This window comes from Amblyomma mixtum, chromosome 7 (assembly GCF_055824585.1).
Source record: "Amblyomma mixtum isolate Tamu chromosome 7, ASM5582458v1, whole genome shotgun sequence".
In the NCBI taxonomy this organism is placed as follows: Eukaryota; Metazoa; Arthropoda; class Arachnida; order Ixodida; family Ixodidae; genus Amblyomma; species Amblyomma mixtum.
Genome location: NC_143018.1, coordinates 64,811,674 through 64,831,815, shown reverse-complemented (window position 1 = coordinate 64,831,815; position 20,142 = coordinate 64,811,674). Strand labels below are relative to the sequence as shown.

The window sequence follows — 20,142 nt, the reverse complement described above, 5'->3', positions numbered from 1 at the left end:
CGAACTATTCCACTACTGAAAAAGAATGCCTGGTAATTGTGTGGGCAGTGACCAAATTTCGTCCATATTTATACGGCCGCCCGTTTCGAGTTGTCAGTGATCACCATTCGCTGTGTTGGCTAGCGAACCTGAAAGATCCCTCGGGGCGGCTTGCACGCTGGAGCCTTCGTCTTCAAGAGTTCGATGTCACCATCGTTTATAAGTCCGGTAGGAAGCACAGTGATGCCGACTGTCTGTCTCGTGCCCCTGTCGATGACAACCGAGCTGATCCCGACGACGATTCTGTTTTTCTCGGCGCCATCTACACGTCCGTCCTCACTCAACACCAAAGAGACGACAGTGAACTCCGGCCTCTCATTGAGTATCTTGAAGGCAGCGCAGAGTCGCCCCCGCGACTCTTCTCACGTGGTCTGTCGTCATTCTGTTTGCGCGATGGCGTTCTGTATAAGAAAAACTACCGCCCGACGAAAGCTGTCTATCTGCTCGTCGTACCTGCGGCTTTGCGCGAGGAAGTCCTGCAGGCGTGCCATGATGACCCATCTTCTGGTCACCTGGGTTTTTCTCGCACTTTGGCGCGGATACGCCAAAAGTACTACTGGCCCAGGGTTGCGGCAGTTGTACAGCGTTACGTCCGAACTTGCCGCGAGTGCCAACGTCGCAAGACGCCACCGACTAAGCCAGCCGGACTACTACAGCCCATTGATCCTCCACAAGACCCCTTCCACCAAGTCGGCATGGACTTACTCGGCCCCTTTCCGCAGTCCTCGCTGGGTAACCGCTACATTGTGGTGGCCACCGACTACCTCAGCCGGTACTGTGAAACTAAAGCTCTCCCCGTGGTACCGCTGACGAAATTGCGAACTTTTCCGTTCAAAACATTGTGCTTCGTCATGGTGCCCCCCTCGCCGTTATAACTGACAGGGGAACGGCGTTCACCTCGGCCCTCACACAAGAGGTTATGCGCCTTAGCGGCACGAGTCACCGAAAAACAACCGCTTACCAGCCTCAAACGAACGGACTCACCGAACGGCTCAACAAGACGATCGCCGACGTGATCTCCATGTATGTTGACGCAGACCACCGGAACTGGGATGCCATACTCCCTTACGTCACTTTCGCCTATAACACTGCACTACAGGAAACGACGCGTTTCACTCCGTTTCGTTTAGTGCATGGTCGCGAAGCCACCACCATGCTGGACGCAATGTTACTTCCAACTAGTACTACCTCAACTGTTGTGGGTGCTGACCACTTCGTTCGTCACGCCGAGGCCGCCCGCCAACTCGCTCGACAGCGCATCCGGCACCAGCAAACCCACGACGCTCGCCGCTATAACCTCCGCCACAGAGCTGTTCGTTACCAGCCCGGCGAACAAGTCTGGGTTTGGAGCCCAATCCGCATGCGTGGACGCTCCGAAAAGCTTCTGCGCCGATATTTCGGCCCCTACGAAGTACTCCGCCAAGTAAGTGAGGTGAACTATGAGGTCCTTCCCCAAGGAACAGTTCGCTCCTCCAGACGGCCGACCTCCGAAGTTGTCCATGTCGCACGGATGAAGCCATACCACGCCCGCTAGCGCTTCAGGCATGTCTACACCTGCCGCCGGACACATGCAGCGTCCCTTCTCTTCGTGCTGCCCATTGCTGCGGCACCGAGTCGGTGCCCTTCAGAGAGGGGGAGCAATGCCACCGTCCGACCAATCAGTGGCGCCGTACCGCGGCCGAACAGTTTAAGCAGGGACTTGCCAAGTCTTGGGCATTCGAGGTGATCGAAGATCGTCTTCTTCCTCGCTCGAGCTGCCTGCTGGCTGCCACGCCCACCTCGTCTAATTAGAACCTGGGCTATTTCTTCACCCGTTTGTCGGTGACAATATGAATTGTCAATGCGATAGCATGACAGGCTGTTTACTAATTTCCCTCAAGTAGCGTCACTTTTTTTCAGCCAGTGGGAATTATTCGGTCTGGTGAAATCACTTGCCTCAAGAGAATTAGCAAATTTTATTACCGACGTCACATTTTTTACCCGATGAGGCGTCTGACACTCACATTAGGGAGCACCAGCATGTGTGTTCTCAGCGCACGTAAAGAATGCCCTGGGATCAATATTATTCCGTAGCCCACCACTACTGCACCTCTAACTAAATCGGGACTATTGCAGCTGAAATCCCAAACCCAGTGCACATGCGCTATGCCGGTCGCATGTGCACTATAGGAAGCGATGGTGAAGTCTCAAAATTTTGCCTTTAGACATGTAAAAACTGAGCAGCTAAATCAACCTGGCGTCCTGGAACATCGCAAGTGTAGACAAAAACTGAATTGACCTCTTTCTTGCTTTCTTCTTTCACTCCCTGGTTTATCCCTTCCTTACGGCGCGGTTCGGGTGTCCGCTGGGATATGAAAGACAAATACTGCGCCATTTCCTAGCGTGCTGTGCAGCGTCGGAGTGGGCCTAGTTTTTTAAATATTCGCTAAAAAATTACGGATTGCCCTGCTCTATCTTCGTGAAAACTACTCGAAAAATTGACAATGAACTTGAGAATGATTTTTTCGAATAATTTTTAACTTGCTCAATATCTACAAACGACAATAGAGGAATGATCGATTAAGTAATAAAAAATTTCGCATATTCGCACTCTCCTACTATTTTTTATTTGTGTACTGTGCGATATCTGTGTACGTTAAAAAAATTTGCGTGGTTTAGGATGCGAAAGCGAGCACAGCGCCTCTAACGGAAGGAACGCGGCGCGCCGCGTCTAAAGAAGGAACGCAGTGCGCCGCGTCTACAGGTCACGCGTGGCTACCGGCCGCAGCTGCGGGACGACTCGACTTGGTAGCCCATCTCTCACTCTGGTAAGACGTCATGCTATGACGTCACTAGACATGACATGACGTCATAGGACATTCTAAATGTCACGCGTGGCTACCGGCCGCCGCTGCGCGAAGACTCGACTTCGTAGCCCATCTCTCACCCTGGCATGCCGTCAGAGGTAATTCTAAAACCCAAACGTGGCTACCGGCCGCCTCTACGCGAAAGGCCGTTCATGAGCGTAGTATTGCTTTCGCAATAAAAAACCCAGGTGGTCGAAATTTCCGGAGCCCTTTACAAAGGCGTCCCTCATAGCCAGAGTCGCTTTGGAACGTTAAACCCCATAAACCATAAACCATCTTTTCCCCATTGCCGAGCCGAGGAAGTCGATGCGTACGCTTTACCTAATATCCTGTGAAAACGCGCAGTCTGAGGCCAATAGGAATCGCCTCGTTACAAGTCATGCATTTCATCACATTTTCCCGCTTGTGGGAGTCGTGTGGTGAAAACCCGCCTTAAAATCATTCTCATTGTAGAACAGATGGAAGCTCTTTCTCGTTGCGACATACGACACTTCCACCAAATCGATTTTTCCCGCGAAGAATCGGTTATCGCTGTAAAACTGAGCTCCGCTATTGTTCAGCCTATATCTGTAATTTTTATTTTGAACCGCTGAAAAGTTCATTACCGCGTCGAATGTCCAGGTGAATCTTCAGCATGCAGAGTGAGAACAACGGGTGTGGACGAAAAGCAGCAGAAATGTCTTGAAAGATCTTGTCCAGGCAATGCTGAAATTTGTCTACTTTCACGTCCCATTTTGAGGTCACTCTCGAATATATGTACAATTTCTATAGAAGAACAATGACAGAAAGGTTACTGCTGTTGGCCTTTCAAAATATGGCACATACCCACACTGGGGGATCAGCCAAGTCTGGAGAGGCAAAGGTTGCTGTTCGCCTGTACAGAGGGCAAAACACATGTCTAGAACGACCCAGTTATGTGTTTCGCAGCTCCCAAAGCCGCTGCGATGAGGAAGGCAAAAAATGCTTATGAGATCCTATGAGTTTAATTGCCCGTGCATACATCCAGACCATTTTTAATCAAATGTTATCGCTAGATAACGCGTGGTCAGCCCGAAACACACCCAGAACGTGTTCTAGACAAGTGTTTTGACCTATGTACATAATAAAGGCAAAACAAAAGCATGCGGGAGAGCAGCACCGGTGGATTCTACCTGAAAGAGGGCAGGCACGCGACCTCGCTTTGCAAAGAAGACGAAGACCATGGCAGGGTATCCAAGGGCGGGACAGTTCTCGGCGCCCATCTACGACGTGCCTCCGAGGGGTTCCAGACTGGGCCAAGAAGCACAACGGGCACAATGCACACCTCGAGCAATGCAGCCACTGCCTCGGTATCCACGGTCCGTGTCATGGAGTGCCGCTGGGCTCCCTCCCGGAGGCGTCGCTTTAAGGCCCGCCGCTACCTCGCCCGTGGCTCGAGGCGCAGGCGGTGTTCCGACGCCGGGAATGCGCTACGCTGCCTCCAATCACCCGGTTACCGGAGAGAAGTCCTCGTACAAGGAGCCAAAGGCAGAACTACAGGGCAAGCCGTAAGGCATTTCTCTATTTTTCAAAGCGCATTGCCCAATTCAAACGCAAGCATTCACGAGCGCCATTTGTCCAAAGTGCATATGCAACTTGAAAAGAGTGTGAGATAATAATAGGAAGATGTGCAAAACTACTCGCAACCATCACTTATTCCAGCTAAAAAAGATACTACTTGGAACTTTAAGTTGATATTTCTCAAGCCATTTTTCAATGCCAGCAGGGACTTAGTGGCTTTTACCTGAACAAAACTTGCCTGCCTGATGGACATGATTCCTAGTTCCATATTCCGTCTGAAACGAAAATTTTTCTCTACCTGCGATAGAGACGTCGATGTGTAGGATGTTGGTGACTATGTATATACACCTGGCGGGAACCCTTCCAGTTATTCCATTGTTCTTTCATTGCTCTCCTTCCATTGCTGTTCCACGTTGTTTCATTGCTGATGAAACATGTGCTTTGCTTAAAATTATTTACGTGGCAATCGTCAAAATATAATATATTTCTGTTTCTCCAGTGTTCAACTCAAGCCCACATGCTGCACGCGAACAGGATAAGTGTAATGGGAAAAAACAGCACAAGTGTAATTGCTGCCGGAGAGAAACTATAGGCTGCTTTCAATAGCAGTTTCACGCAGTGGCGTACGCGGCTTACGCTATCAAGTATGCTGGTTTTCTGCCTTTCACAAATGATTTCTCTTTGGTTTGTTCAACGCCGCTGCGGTGACTCAGTGGTTATCGTACTCGGCTGCTGACCCGGAAGACGCGGGTCCGATCCCGGCTTCGGGGGTCGAATTTCAATGGAGGCTAAATTCAAAAGTCCCGTGTACTGTGCGATGTCAGTGCATATTAAAGAACCCCAGGTGGTCGAAATTTCCGGAGCCCTCCACTACGGCGTCTCTCATAGCCTGAGTCGCTTTGGGACGTTAAACCCCATAAGCCAAAAACCATCTTTGGTTTGTTGTTCCCGTTGCAACTGTCTTGCCCACGTTCCTTTTTACGCTGCCTTGACATGCGAGCGTTTCCTGCAGTGATCTGCCCTCAAATGTTTCATTTTTTCGGAGCGTGAACGTCTTGGTCTCATATTGTCTAGTAGACATCCTTCCGGGTCGGTGAGGGCCATCTGCCCCTACAATTACTGCGAGCGCGTCTTCCTCATGGTCATTAGGCGATTCAAGACGGTGGCGCAAAAAAAATGTGCAATAGCCAGCGACACGCCTCAAATCTAGGGCACTGCGGTTTAGTGAGGCCGCGTCTCGTCAAATTAAAATGTTGTTTATTCCGGATGTCGTGCTATCGCTGCTTATTTTGCGAGCATTCGCTGCACATTTCTGGTCATTAAGCAAAATGTAACCATGCACACTCAGTGACGCTAATATGTTAAGCTTTTTCGTACCATATCTGCTAGTTTCAAGCGAGTTTAAAAGGCCACAACATACCCAATCTGGAAGTACTTGATGTGAAATGCTATGCCGGACTGGCCTCTTCTACATTTTGCTTGGCAGGGTACCGCAGCTATTCCTAAACTAGTCGTGTGCCAAGCGCAAGTTGCGAAGAGATAACCTAGTAGTGACGTAGGTGTAAACGGGGCAGTGTTCTTGTTGATTAGTTCTTGTGTGGTTCTGACTCCACAGGTTCTTCCGGAAGAGACTATCCATCTTCGAATTCTGGCAGCTGTTCGTTATGTTGATGGCAGTCAGCGGACTGCTGCTCTACGTTGCTGCCTATATCAGCTTTCACCAAAGTGAGTTGGTCTGTATTACCAGAACGTGTCGGCGCGTCGCAGGCACAGGTGTTCAGTGGAGTAAAGAGTGTATGGTTAACACCCAGTCGACGGGTTTGTGACCCTCTGCTTGTGCAAAATAAGTATAAAAGTAGAAGTTCAAATGACCACTGGACAGCTGTGCTTATAGTCCTGCTTCCGCAATCCTTAAAGGATGATGTTATACGAGCTGAATTGCCAGGAAATAGTTCTTTTTCTGCGTATTGCCGAGCTTCCGGGGATACCGGATACACTGCAAAGTTAAGAGGCTGGCGGGAGCGTTGCATCCTCTGGTGCACGTTAAGTTGGTAATAAAAAGCGGCCTCCTATTTTTTCGCACTACCACAGCTACGCAGCAGTCACGCACTGCTCGCGTGCTCCATTTTACATTACATTTCCCTGCACTTCCTTAGCTTTGGTTCGGGTGGCGTTAGCTTCTCCATGAGTTCGAACGTAGGCCCCGGTGCCAACTCTACCAAATGTTTTTTTTCTGAACATTAATAGGTCACGTGGCTCTGCCTTTAGAATATGGTCATCCATCGATACAGGCCGGCATCAGTTTGTTTTCAGCGCCCTGTTAAGCGACGTTCGAGAAAGCTGTTTACTGTTTTTCGCACTTTGGGTCCCCATTGTGAAAAACACAAGATGGGCACAGGCTGGCGCGGTGTTTATTGAACATCTTCAACGATGGTGCAACCGCTGTCATTACTTCTTTGGTTGGTGCAGCTGTTTCCTAGCGTAGCCTTGCGCTATGTTGAATATGGTCATCTTTAGAAATCGCTTGATGTGTGGTTTCATTTGTCGCTCTCAGACTTTTAATCTGAACCAGGACAAATGTTTCAACTGCGAAGTTTTTTTGAAAGCTGTGCAGCTTTCCTCTGCAGCCGTAAAGCTGCGTTTGGGAGGATGCTAATGAATAACTACTAATTTATTGCGAATTTGAGATAATGCGGACGCATTTATGCCATCTAGCAGGTTCATTGGTAGTTAAATATTTTCAGTACTAAATAAATTACCATCAGGAGTTTTGAAAGCTTCCTCCAAGGATACTGCATCAAGAATAAGAGCGCATCGCTTTTTGGTTATGTGAAGAATAACAGCTTCCAACATTGTTGTTCACGTTATGTGAGACAGCGTAGAGAATTCGTGGGTTACTGCCTCCACATGAATCCCCCTTAGAAGCCTAATAAATGTATAGGAACGTAGCATATATGACATGCATACATGTCATAGTCTCTTTGTTTACCTGAACAAGCAAATTTGTATATTTGTGACAAACGTTGGCTGGATAGGTAAGCGCTGTATGTTGCGAGTAATGTCGGAAAGAAGTAGGTTCGTTATACGGACGCGAGTGCTGTTTCACACCGGAGAGGTCAAGCTCGAAAGACGCGGGTTAGATCCCGGCTCCGGGGGTCGAATTTCAATGGAGGCGAAATTCAAAAGTCCCGTGTACTGTGCGATGTCAGTGCATATTAAAGAACCCCAGGTGGTCGAAATTTCTGGAGCCCTTTACTGCGGCGTCCCTCATAGCTTTAGTCGCTTTGGGACGTTAAGCCAAACACTGCAGACGCTTAGCTTCCTATGACACCTTTCTGCCTCGAAAAATAAAGAAAAAGCGCATAAATACAGGTGACAAATTCTCGCGGTCACCTAGAGTTACCGGCTGCAAAGTGTTAGGATCCGTCGCCACTTTCTAAACAATGTACCCTGAAGAGCGGTCACTCTATAAGAGCTTGTAGCGTTTCAGTACCGGCACTCGTGACCCTAAATAGGCATTCTGTTTCACTCAAGCAGGCGAACTCTATCTCCACAACTAAACCTGCAGTTTAGAGCGATTATAATAATTATGTTGTTTTGTTTGTCATTTCAGTGCTGCTCCCGAAAGACGGTGAGTGCGCGGTATTCTCTTCGAGAAGACATTGGAGATTTACAGTTGCAGAAAACCCGCAGCCTTTTTCAACGCTGCGCCGTCGCAAGGGAAGTAGAAACGGTCTATGTGCCGCGTTGTACTAAGCTCCGACTGCCGCGGGCTTTAGGATTATAGTTTGCGAATAACACGTGATGTTACTGATTAAGCTGTTCAGTGTATCAGGGCAGAAGTGTCGTCCGCGAGGGGGGCAAGACGCTTGGCGCACCTTTAGCTGCTCCTCGTGACAGTGGCAGACAACAGCGATTGCCTGATATTTTCAGCATTTATGCATTATAGGCACTGTGTGCGGCTTCATCCTTCTTGCCTACCTGTACCAGGCTTCATCCTTATTACCTCTGCACACTCATCGTCATCGCTTCGCGCTGTTTTATGGACGCGTGACTTTGTCTCAGGATGGCAATAAACCTCCTCGGTCGAGTCCTGCTTTACACGTGGTGGAGGCGCGCTGTGATCCCTCCGTTGAAGATTTGATTAATATTGGCGCCGCTGTTTTTGTGATGAATGAGTACTTGTGCTACAGCCTGCGGAAGACGAAAATTCGGAACGACGGGCTCAGATTGCATAGAGTTTAAAACGTCATCATTCGGCCACGAGCAAAGTGCACTGTACTTCTATAGACGGTGTCCGCTACCGCGTGCAATTTCGCTGTGCTGTCTCCTTGCGCTCACCTTCTCATTCTTTGGCTCGGAATTGTTGTTGTCCCATCTTCTTTCATTTATTGACTCGACTTCGAGTGACCCTTCTTTTGATGCTCCCGAGGCACGCCATCGCCTCGATGCTGCTACTGATTCGGTTTTGCCTGCTTGGCGTCACGAACTTGTCATGCTTATTACTCATAAAATTGTTATTGAGAATTTGCTCATCGAGAGTTCTGGGCGTCACTTAACCAGGGGCGTCACTTAAACTTGCCTTCCGTCTAGTTTTGTTCGCTTCGAAAACGAGTCAGCCGCCTTTTCTGCCTTGAACTCCTCCCGTGAGCCCATTTTGCTCACCAAAGGGACCTCTTTTTCTTCTGTGCTGGGCATTGAACTGGTCTCTCTTGTGGTGCCTACAGCCCCCTCCTCCCATCCGTCACCTTTGGGAGACATTTTTTTCTCTCTCCTCTCCACTATCATCAGTCGGTAATTTACTACTTCGCAACTCCACGAGTTATTTAACTTGCTTCGCGAGCACCACACCTCTTTGATTTTACTTCTACTACCCTGGAAAATACTTACGGCGCAGAGCAACGCAATCCTATCAAAGGTACGTACTATCAGGGACAAAAGTGGTATACTCCACGCGGCGGGAGCCGGAGCAACGGAAAACTGCGGCATTTTGGCGAGCTAAAGCATAAAACATTGAAACGAGCCAAGCGACATGCCTGAGGATAATAAAGGTCACGCATCGGCTCTCTCGATCCCAAATTCCACCTGTAGGTGGCGTTCCAACGCAGTTTTCCGTTGGAAGGAAGGAATGCAGAGGTTGCTAAAGACGTTGTGAATCTTAATCGCGAGATAAGGCAGTTAGGCCTCGAGAAAGGCTTTGAGGTGGTAGAAATAAACAAGGAAGTGCACAGGGCAGGTTCGGGCAGAGACTTTGGACGAGATGGCATCCATTTCAGTGGAAGGGTAGGAGAAGAGATAGGCAGGCGCCCGGGAGGCCGAGCGGTAGCTTTTTTAGGGGTCCACGGTGGCTCAGGGCGTAGGTGTAGGTAGAAGCGATGTAAATGTAACAATGGCGGCTGATCCCAACAAAATGGCCACTAGGAGGCCCAGAAAGAAAACTACGAAAAAGAAATTTAACGCCAGGATCAGTTACATAAACATGCAAGGGGGTAGAAAGAGAGCGAAATGGCTAGAAATAGAACAGCAGTTAAAGGACGAAGCAGTAGGTGTTTACGCTCTATGCGAGACACATCTGAGGGATCTAGAAGATCCACCTTTCATCGATGGCTATGTCTGGGAAGGGTGCAACAGAACAACAACGGAGAAGAAGGGAGGAGGAGTAGGTATGCTGATACATCAAGGAACAAATTGGCAAAGAATAAAATCAACTTGCAAAGAACATGTCTGGGTATCAGGTACAATTGCTGGCAAAAGGACATGGCTAGGGGTAGTTTATTTAGGGACCGGGGACAAATGCAGGCAAGAAAACAAGGATCTAGTTAAGTGCCTCAATGACGATATAAAGCAGATTGGAGACGGTGTCGATATTATTTTGCTTGGAGACATGAACGGCCACATCGAGGATCTGGATGGATACACAGATTGTAACGGGAAGTTAATGCTAGACTTGTGTGAGCGGCACAACTTAGTTATTGTCAATAGAGAAACTAAATGTGAGGGACAAATCACGTGGAAATCCCGTAACAGGCAAACAACCATTGACTACTGTCTAATGTCGCAGGGCATCTATAGCAAGCTCGCAATAATGGAAATAGACGAAGAGGGGAAGGACAGCCTAGGAAGTGATCATAAACGTATTAGTCTACAGTTGGGAGCCCTAGTCAAAAGAGAAATGCAACGAAGTCCAAAAGACAACGCAAAATTAAATGATGAACAAATAGCGCTAATATCAGCCGATATAGAAGAAATAATTGAGAAACGCCACATGGAAAATTGGGATTATAATCAGTTGGAACTGCTCATCGCTACAAAAATGAAACAAGTGAAAGGAGTTAACCGCTGGAGAGGAAAGAGGAAGCCACGAAGCTGGTGGAATATGGAAATTAAGCAGGCCATCGAACAACGACGGGTGGCTTCAAGGGAACACAGAGAAGCAAAGAGGGCGCAGTTATCTGTAGAGGAAATAGGAAAAAAATGGGAATCTTATCGACAAAAGAAACAGCAAGTTCAGGTCCTAGTCCAGGCTAAAATAAAGCAGTCCTCTGATAAATGGCTGGCTGAAGTTCGCGAGGCAAATAAAGGGGGGCCAAGAAAATTCTGGAACCATATAAGCTGGTTGGGAAAAACAAATCAAAGAAAGCAGGAACAGATTATAGATGCTGAGGGAAAATGTTTGGAGGGAGACGATGCTGTGGACTACATTACGTCATTTATAGCTGCGTCTTTTAGCGACGCCAATGGGGTAATCTCCCCAAGTGAGGCGGCAACACAGGACAGCACAAAAGAGAACAGCTTAGAACTGACTAGTCTTAACTGGGAAAAGGCGGAAGCGAATATTCCTAAAACCACATCCGCAGGGATAGACGAAATTCCAATTAAGCTGATTAATGAACTTGGCCCAAGAAGCAAGGACGCGCTGATAAAAGCATTGGAGGCAGTCATAACAAATCAGCAAATTCCGCACAGCTGGAGACAGAGTAAAATGAATTTGATTTATAAAGGGAAAGGAGATAAGATGAACATAAAATCCTTCCGTCCGATTACGATAACATCTGTTATGTACAGGCTGGCAATGCAGGCGGTGAAATTAAAAATGCAGTCATGGGTAGAAGGGAATAGGATACTCGGAGAACTTCAGAATGGGTTCAGAAGGGGTAGGCGGTTAGATGATAGCCTGTTCGTGCTTACCCAATGCATAGAAATAGCTAAGGCGGAAAATAGACCTCTGTTTATAGCCTTTCTAGACATAAGCGGTGCATACGATAACGTGAACAGGGAACTCCTGTGGAGCATATTGAAAGATTTAGGTATTGGTGATGAGGTAATTGATTTTCTACAGGAAATCTACCGAGATAATGAAGTTGAAATTACATGGGAAGGGAAAAAAAGTACCACAACTGTAGGGGTGCACAAAGGATTAAGGCAAGGTTGCCCTCTATCACCGCTGCTGTTCATGCTTTACGTGATAAATATGGAAAGAAGGCTAGAAGAAAGTAATCTGGGTTATAATCTATCGTACAGATTAGGCGGAAATGTAGTTGAGCAGCGACTCCCGGGTTTAATGTATGCGGACGATATTGTACTGTTAGCAGATAGCCAGGAAGATTTACAAACTTTGGTTAATTGCTGTGGAGACGAAGGAGACGCTCTAGGATTCAGTTTTAGCGCAACTAAATCAGGTGTGATGATTTTTAACGATACAACTGATCAGGTGCTTACAATACAAGGCCACGAAATACCCAAAGTGGCCGAATACAAATACCTCGGGATATGGCTAAACGAAGGGCAGATATACACGGAAAAGCATGAACAGGCTCTTAGGGCAAAAGGACGAAGAGACGCCGGGATAATGAAACATAGGGCATTATGGGGGTACAACAAATATGAAGTACTAAGAGGTATTTGGAAAGGAATAATGGTGCCGGGACTTACTTTCGGCAATGCGGTTCTGTGCTTAAGGGCAGAAGTTCAGTCGAGATTAGACGTAAATCAGAGAGCTGTTGGAAGATTAGCACTAGGTGCCCACGGCAAAACCACAAACGAGGCAGTACAAGGGGATATGGGCTGGGCATCGTTCGAGGCACGGGAAGCTAAGAGTAAAATACTATATGAAGAACGCCTGAGGAAATTGGACGATAACAGATGGGCAGCTAAGGTATTTAAATATTTATACAGAAAGAACGTTGACTCACAGTGGCGGAAAAGAACTAGAAAACTAACCAGTAAGTATGCCGGTCATGAGGACGGAGAAAGAAAGAGCATTAAACGACAGGTTAAAAACGCGGAAGTTAAAAATTGGATGAATTCAATGGAAAAGAAGCATAGTGTAGAACTATATCGATTCTGGAAAAGGCAGATCAGGAAAGAATTTTTCTATGATAACTCAAGAGGCAGTGCCCTACTTTTTGAAGCTAGATCAGGGTGTCTTAGAACGCGCAGCTACAAAAAGAAATTTAACGAAGAAGATGACACATGTGCAGTGTGTGGTAGATCTGTGGAAACAATTGAACACCTCATAATCAAATGTGATGGTATCCATCCGGATGTCGATGCAGGCACAGTCACTCTTTCTGAGGCCCTAGGGTTTAAAGATAACAATGGTCATGTAAATAAATCTGCAGTGGAAGTCAGCAAAAAGCGATTGGAGGATTGGTGGCTGAAAAGCAGAGATGTGGCATAAGGTTAGAATAGTAGGAAACCGTAGGCAAAGTTGATGGAGAATATTAATGAGAATTGCCAACACAGTAAACAAAAAAAAATAATAAATAAAGAAAAGCTGAGCATGGTGGCAATTGCCACCACCCCGTTTCAAAGGGGGCGCTCCTATCCATCCATCCATCCATCCATCCATCCGTTGCTCCGGCACCCGCCGCGTGGAGTATACCACTTTTATCCCCGATAGTAAATTGTTAGCCGCCACTGTACGGCGTTTCATTATCCGAACCAAATGTTATAGAGGTCACTGCGAGTGATACGCTACGGTGGAACATTACTGACCCCTCAGCCAGCCGCAGGTCTTCACCGGGGGTCTTGGTAAAGAGGGATGGGTCGACCGGTTTTGTACTTGCCCCATAATTATGTACATTGCATCTGAAAGAGCTATTTACACCTAGGCCTCTCTAAGTAAATGTGAGATTTTCGGCTGCCGCCATCGCTGCGTTCTTTCTTTCCTTAGTGGCCGTCCAGAATTTTTGTTTTTTTTTACACAGGTTCTACGATCGCAACCGCAACTACCAACAGTACCGCGTCATCATCCGAGCGTAAGCGACCCATTTTCCACCTTTCGTTTTACTTCGATGAAACGTAAAATACCTCCGGTAAACCTCGGAGTGGCGCGACAAAATTATGAATGGTGTGCGCAGAGCGTTGATGGCAAGTTCTACGCCCCACCAATAAAGGATTGAAGTGGGACTAAGATTTACTGGATTGAACTGAAAGAGCTTTATTTCTCTACAAAGCGAGAGGAGACTGGGACTGATGGCCAAGAGAGCCTGTCAAAAGTACCAGCGCCTGATTTACTCATTCTCTTCCATAATCCCTCTTAACCTCCAAGACCTTATTCAATATTAGTTGGAACTTGGTTTCTTCCTGCATGTCGTGCAGGAAGAAACCTCTGCATGGCGTTTGTGATCAGGCAGGGGGCTAATAACATTGGGATCCAAGTACAGGTTGATGTGACGAAACGCTAATTTTCGTTTCAAAGGTACCGCTGTTTCAAATCGCCCAGTGAGCTGACCGCCTTTCTTGAATAGTTTCATGTAGCACTCAGAGGGCTGAGACAACCTTGATGTTTTCTTTCGTTCATTTAAACATCCCAGGGGACGATTCTGTATTTGAATTTTGTAGACGTAGACGCAAAGCAACCAGCTGACTTTCTTTGATGTGTTTTCTGACTGGTCAGTATCAAACCAACGAAACAGACATCTCCGCTTCGCTCTGGGCATACGGCACGGTCCCTCGGGACGGTTTCCGCTTTGTTGGCTACCTGGCTGCGAAGTGTGCTTCTTTTGAGATGGACAGGTTCGAATGCTGGCATTACGAGCTTTATACTTTTTACGAGGAGGAACGAGACCACGAGGCTGGAGACCAACGAGGTTGGAGACTACGAGACCGCCGGACTATTGTTTCGTTTTCTGGCCACGTTCTGTGTCTTTGGAAGTGGCGACTCCGATTGTTCGGAGACCTACACTGCACATTCCTCATAGAAATGACATCACTGTTTTCCATTTTTCGCAGGCGCTTTGAATGTGGAAGGGTCTCAGGATATTCTCAGCAAGGAAGCCACCTCTCTGCGCAAAAATTAACTTTGGTAGTGTTCCCGAGCAATTGTCTATCCGCCTTGCTTAGTTTTACACTTCCCTTTAGTGACCCTGAAAAGCGTGAAGTCGTTGGGGCTTCTGCGGAGCGCACAGCGCTGCTGGTGACGTGAACGAAGAGAGTGGACAGGCTTGCGCTGCCTTCTCCCGTGCCCTGCCGTATCCTTCCAAACCATGCCTAGCCTTCAGCTCGGGGTCAGCTTTTTTTTTTAATTTAGGAAGCATTTCTAAAAGTGTTTCTGCCTTTAAAAATACATAATTTGAATAGCATAGGTAATGCCCTGGTGAAAACAGTTGTATGATGCGACAACCTCATTCAGGCTTCGTCGTACAAATGTCATACAATTTGTAAGATATTGTATGACATCTGTATGACAAATGTATGATTTTGCAAAACAAGTGACATTTTTATGATAACTGTATGGCATCTATGTGACAAACTGTATGAGTTTATTGCATCATACAACTTTTTTCAGGTACTCAGAACGCCCAGGAAGCTTCGTTTGACAGCGCCGCACAGGCTTGATGCATTTAAAAAAAAGATTGGTTCTTGATCATTTATGATAAATTTTAGCTATACACGACTTCGGATAAGAGTGTCTTGCGGATACGCAGTCTTAACTAAGTATTTTTTTAAGCCTTCAGCTCCCTTTTGATGCTTGCAGTAAAGTACGGTCACTTCTCTTGTGGACATTCTACATTTTTTTTTAACGGCTGAGATCCTTGCACAAATGCTAGAAAAGAAAAACAACCGCCACCCAAAGTAGATCGCGCAATGCGCTCTTAGAAAAGCGCATGTTTATGAGGGGAGCTCAGGGCGCGGCCGCAAGCAGCCCAAGTCTGATCATTCCCGGCGGTGACGTCATCATCAGCGGTCGTATGCAAATGCCATCTGGCGCTTTGCTATGCGGAGAAGCCAGAAAGGCGCACAACTTCAGTCGGCGATTACGTGGTTTCAAATTACAGCGTTGGTTATGTTTTCACCAGGCAAGCTTCATTCAAGCACTTGAAGTTAAGCTCGTCCAATTGTGTCTCTTTAGTTTCCCTTTAGAAGTCGACCATGCCCAGCATAAACGTATCCAGGCAACAGCCGAAGGACCACGGGGTACATTTGTTGACAGCTACGTTGGTCTTTCACAGGCACCTGGAAGTGCTTGCAGCTTAAATTTTACTCTCATTGATTTTTTTGTTTTGTTCTTTAATTGCGACGCTCATCGCAAAGCTTTCTTATTCACGGTGACATTGTGTAACATTGTTAAGCCTCTGGGGTGTTTTGATGCAGCGTAACAAACAAAAACGAGCGACTGAATGTACGAATGAAATGGAAAGGCTCGGAACGAGTGATGAGGTTGTGCTACTAGAGAGAGTCAATTTTTCGCCCTGGGAAAGACGTGCAATGGCGTTTTGTTAATATGCTTGCAGCCGGATCACTGCACGGTCACTGCGACCAGGTGACGCCCTGTAGGGACGAAGCGGTCTGTGTGCAGAATGTCTGCGAGTGCGGAGCCGAAACGGAGGAGGTGGAAAACATCTGCGTTGCTGCCTCGAATAGCGCAACGCCATTTCAAAGGTGCGTCACATAGCTAATGCCTGTCAGACTAGATAGCGAGCAGTGACCGCAGAGCACATGCTCATGGACTGTAGTGTGAGCAAGGAGCCCAAAACTCGAAGACAATAGGCTACCGCCAGTATGTCTGCATAGGCAATATCGAAAATGTGCGGTCAATATTTTTCGGTGTACTGAAGCTTTATTTATTTATTTGCTTACTTATTTATTTGCAATAGAAAATACTCCAATGATAAAAGCTAAAAAATAGATTTTTTACGCAATGCTGCCAGAATGTTCAGCAACTCTGTTCACAAAAGATCTAACAGTGCTTGTGTTTCAAAATAGTACTGTTACACATCGAGGATAACATTAAAAATATTATTATAAACTAAGAACAGAAACTGCGCGCACATGGATGTGCTATCAGATATTTATAAGTCTCCAGGACAGTGCTGGAACTGAAGTCTGTAGCTCGAGGTCACGCAGGTGGAGGTCAAATTCGGACTTTGATGTGTGGTAGTCAAACGAAGTGATTGTATGAGGCGGTGAAAGTAAAGTAAATAAAAAACCGTTGCAAAGTATAAAAAGACCAGGATGTAAGCATCAGGTACGATACAACTGCTGTTAGCTCCAACGCCTACTATTTCATGGGGTATAGGCACTGCGTAGGCAGCGATCTTTTTTGTTCGTCCTTGTTATGAAGTGAGTGCAAAAACCAGATAGATTTCTCACGTCCAGTTATGAACAATGAGAAAATCTGCTTAACACAGGATCATCATAACATCATGCTGGAAAACCCATAGTGCCTATCTTACGGGTGAGCGTGTATGTATAATCGCGGATAGAAGTTTGCGGGATGTGCGTTCGCAGGAAAAAATTATTGCTCCAGATTCATTTTAAAGCTCGTTGCTAATAAAGAGCGTCTTATAGTCTCAATCAGACGTGGGTAACTCAACGTTACTGGAAGCGCCAGTGAATAGTACAAGTCGAAGAGCATTGTCAGGGTGTAGCCCGTAAGTGAATGTGGAATGAAAGAAAGAAAGAAGGAAAGAAAGTATTTATTTAGCATAAAACATGAAATACAAACAGACAATTTCAGGGACCCAACAAAATTTGTTTAAGGGTCCCGACCACTATAAGCTATTACATATGACGTAGACGACAGCAACAAATAACGCAACTATATGACAATAAGCATGTTACAGCGGTAGGCACTGGATACTAGTGACAATATCAAATCAACATGTTATAATTAGAAAAGAAAAACACAAACTGCAGCACTAAAGAATGTAGACTAGGTTGAATTTAGTAGAAAATGTTTTAATTGTTTCTGAAAGGCATGAAGTGTAGGTGAAATTTGAACGTTATATTCAAGACTATTCCACAGATAAGGACCCGTAAATTGCAACGTTTGTCGACCATAATTTGTATGTATTGTAGGAAGCAAGAGCCGATGTCTTGTAGTAGACGTGTTCGTGCGTAATGAGTGACGAAGACATACTGTAGTTAAATTGAGTGTGTTGTGAATTATCTGATAAATTAAGGAAGCGGTATTATAAGTTACTAGGTCATATACATTTAGGATACCAAGAACGGCAAATAATTCATCCGGATGAGTATGCTGAATGTTTTGCGCGACAATTCGAAGAGCTCTTTTTTGAAAAGCATATAAGGGGGCGATGTGAGATGAATATGTGCATCCCCAAACAGATACACAGTAATTAATATGTGAATGGACAAAGGCGTAATAAAGGTTAACAAGCTACTGTCTAACCTTAATAAAGGTTAGACAGTACACTTTTTATTGGCGTCTGTACACTCCTTTTCCGGGGTTTTGAAAACGCATAAGCTGCGGAGGGAGCAAGGAGCACGCAGAAAAAAAGCAAGCAAGTCAACTAAAGCATTGTTGGACCTTGTTTTCGGTAACCTGTTCAAAGTGCCAATGAAACCTCTCTAACGAGGCTTCAGTCAGCATGCTCTTATGCTCGTTTTTGCTTAGTCATTTGCGTGATGCTGCACGCTGTCGTGATTACTGCAGGAAAGATTTCATGGCAACAATTCTTCCTTGCAGCTAACAAGCAATACGACTCTACGAAGACGATCTACGAACGCTACGAAGCGAAGACTTCCAACTTATCAAATGCCACGAAGCAAAGCGAAATTTACCGCGGACAAACCTTTCCACAGAGAAAACTCAAACGTAACTCAAACATTCCCATAACTGGCTCTGGAGCCCGTTGGTGTGGCTCAACGGTGAAGGATTCATACTGCTGAGTCCTAGGACGCGAGCTCAGTTCCAGACGCGGCGGCCACATTTCATTGGGAGCGAAACGCATAAGAGAGCCTTCTGTTGTGCAATATGAGCGCACGTTAAAGAGCCGAGGTGGTTAAAAATTTCAGGAGGCACTTAAAAATGTTTGCGTGCATTAAAAGCGAAATCATTATATTTTTAAATCATATTTTTTCTTCCTTTGTAATTTATTTTAAGGTCTTTAGGGTGAAGGCCTTTACTTAAAGATCTTTAGGTAGAATACCTTTAAAGTAAGGACTTATAGGTAGAAGGGTGGTATGGTAAATGCCTTTAGGTAAATTAATGATGGCGTAAAGGCCTTTAGGTCTAAGGATGCTTTTGCATTCCCAGCACTAAGGACCTTGGTTAAATTTCCCACACCTTCGGAAGAATTTTATATTTTTTTATTTTGACGTTTTGGATAATTTGTATGGCTTTCGCGCATGCTGAACCCGAGGTTTCTTTACATACGTCCGGCCACATGATACTATACCCTATTGAACAAAAAGGTGGTCAACGTTCGGTGAACCCATGCCACAAAAGTCGAAAAATAGTTTTCACAATAGCCGCTGCATTCCTTTGCGCACGCCGTCAAGTAGATATTTCGCAATGAGTGTTCGCACACATAAGTCGGCCCAGCACTTTGACCCGCAATCCGATTTCTCATTTGGACGCCAGGTCACCAGGACTTACCAGGGAACGAGGCCGCCAACTCGGCCGTCAGCGCATTCACTAGCCGGGCCCCCGACGTAGACCCTCGCGATCGGAGCCAGGACACGTGTCCTCTTTTAACATTCAGATATATCCGCTCATTACCGGGACTCGCACCGTCAGTACCCGGCTACTCTCAAGGGGCTAGAAAAAGCGGGCGAAAGAATACTTCTCAGACTCTATACCAACACCCTACTGTGCCCGGCAGGAAAACATTTCGATCCTTCCTTCCTGGCCTCTGCTCTTTCTGTGGGAAGGTGGCTCATACCTTCCGTATGGTCTGGGAATGCCAGCAAAATCCCTCTCTTCCACCCCTAACCCATTCCCCTACTCGAAAGGACTGGGAGGCGGCCCTGCTCGGCTCCCTGGACCTAACGGCACAACAAGCCCTGCTTCAGCTAGCTCGTGTGGCGGTTCAGACCAATGGGGTCCCTGAATAAGAGACTCCAACTAGTATTGTAAGGGGAGCGGCCCACTAGAGGCTACTTCTCTGTCAACACCTCTGTAAATATTATTAAACACTTTCAGCATCATTGTCGCTTTCTCGTTTCCTGCCGGCAAAAAAGGAAGTCAGCGCGTAGTCAAGGCAGCAATTACACCCACAATATTCATTTTCGAACGCATTTAAAGATGAAAGGATGGTGACACGATTAGGATCATGCAGGCCAGTACTGAGTTACGTCGGAGCTCGAATAACGCGTCAGGCGCTGATCTTCGCTTGCGAAGAGCACGTCGGCGTCACCTTGAGTGTGCCATCGGGGTGAGAAGAAAGATACACCCTCCAAGTTCCGGCCAGTGCCCTCTGCGTGGGGGCGCCACCTGACACAACACTCCTGGTGTTAGTACCGGCGC

The 20,142-nt window shown here is 46.5% G+C and overlaps 1 protein-coding gene across 10 annotated transcripts in view; it reads left to right on the top strand.

Moving 5' to 3' along the window:
- Positions 1 to 19,870, top strand: part of LOC149336317 (endothelin-converting enzyme 2-like) — a 44,347-nt gene extending 24,477 nt beyond the window's left edge. Inside the window, exons 4-9 of one of the 10 annotated variants that reach the window (XR_016284250.1) lie at positions 4,113 to 4,411; positions 6,040 to 6,149; positions 8,038 to 8,145; positions 13,635 to 13,684; positions 16,163 to 16,310; positions 18,361 to 19,870. Coding sequence is in view for 6 of the 10 variants with exons in the window: in XM_089552814.1 (XP_089408940.1) it covers positions 4,113 to 4,411; positions 6,040 to 6,149; positions 8,038 to 8,055; positions 13,634 to 13,684; positions 16,163 to 16,310; positions 18,361 to 18,364 (630 nt within the window). In the remaining 4 variants the exon portion in view is untranslated. Of the gene's footprint in view, positions 1 to 4,112; positions 4,412 to 6,039; positions 6,150 to 8,037; positions 8,146 to 13,633; positions 13,685 to 13,786; positions 14,236 to 16,162; positions 16,311 to 18,360 lie in introns of those variants that run through there. The other 9 variants (XM_089552814.1, XR_016284251.1, XM_089552816.1 and 6 more) reach the window with 9 other exon arrangements.
- The last annotated feature ends 272 nt before the right edge of the window (positions 19,871 to 20,142 follow it).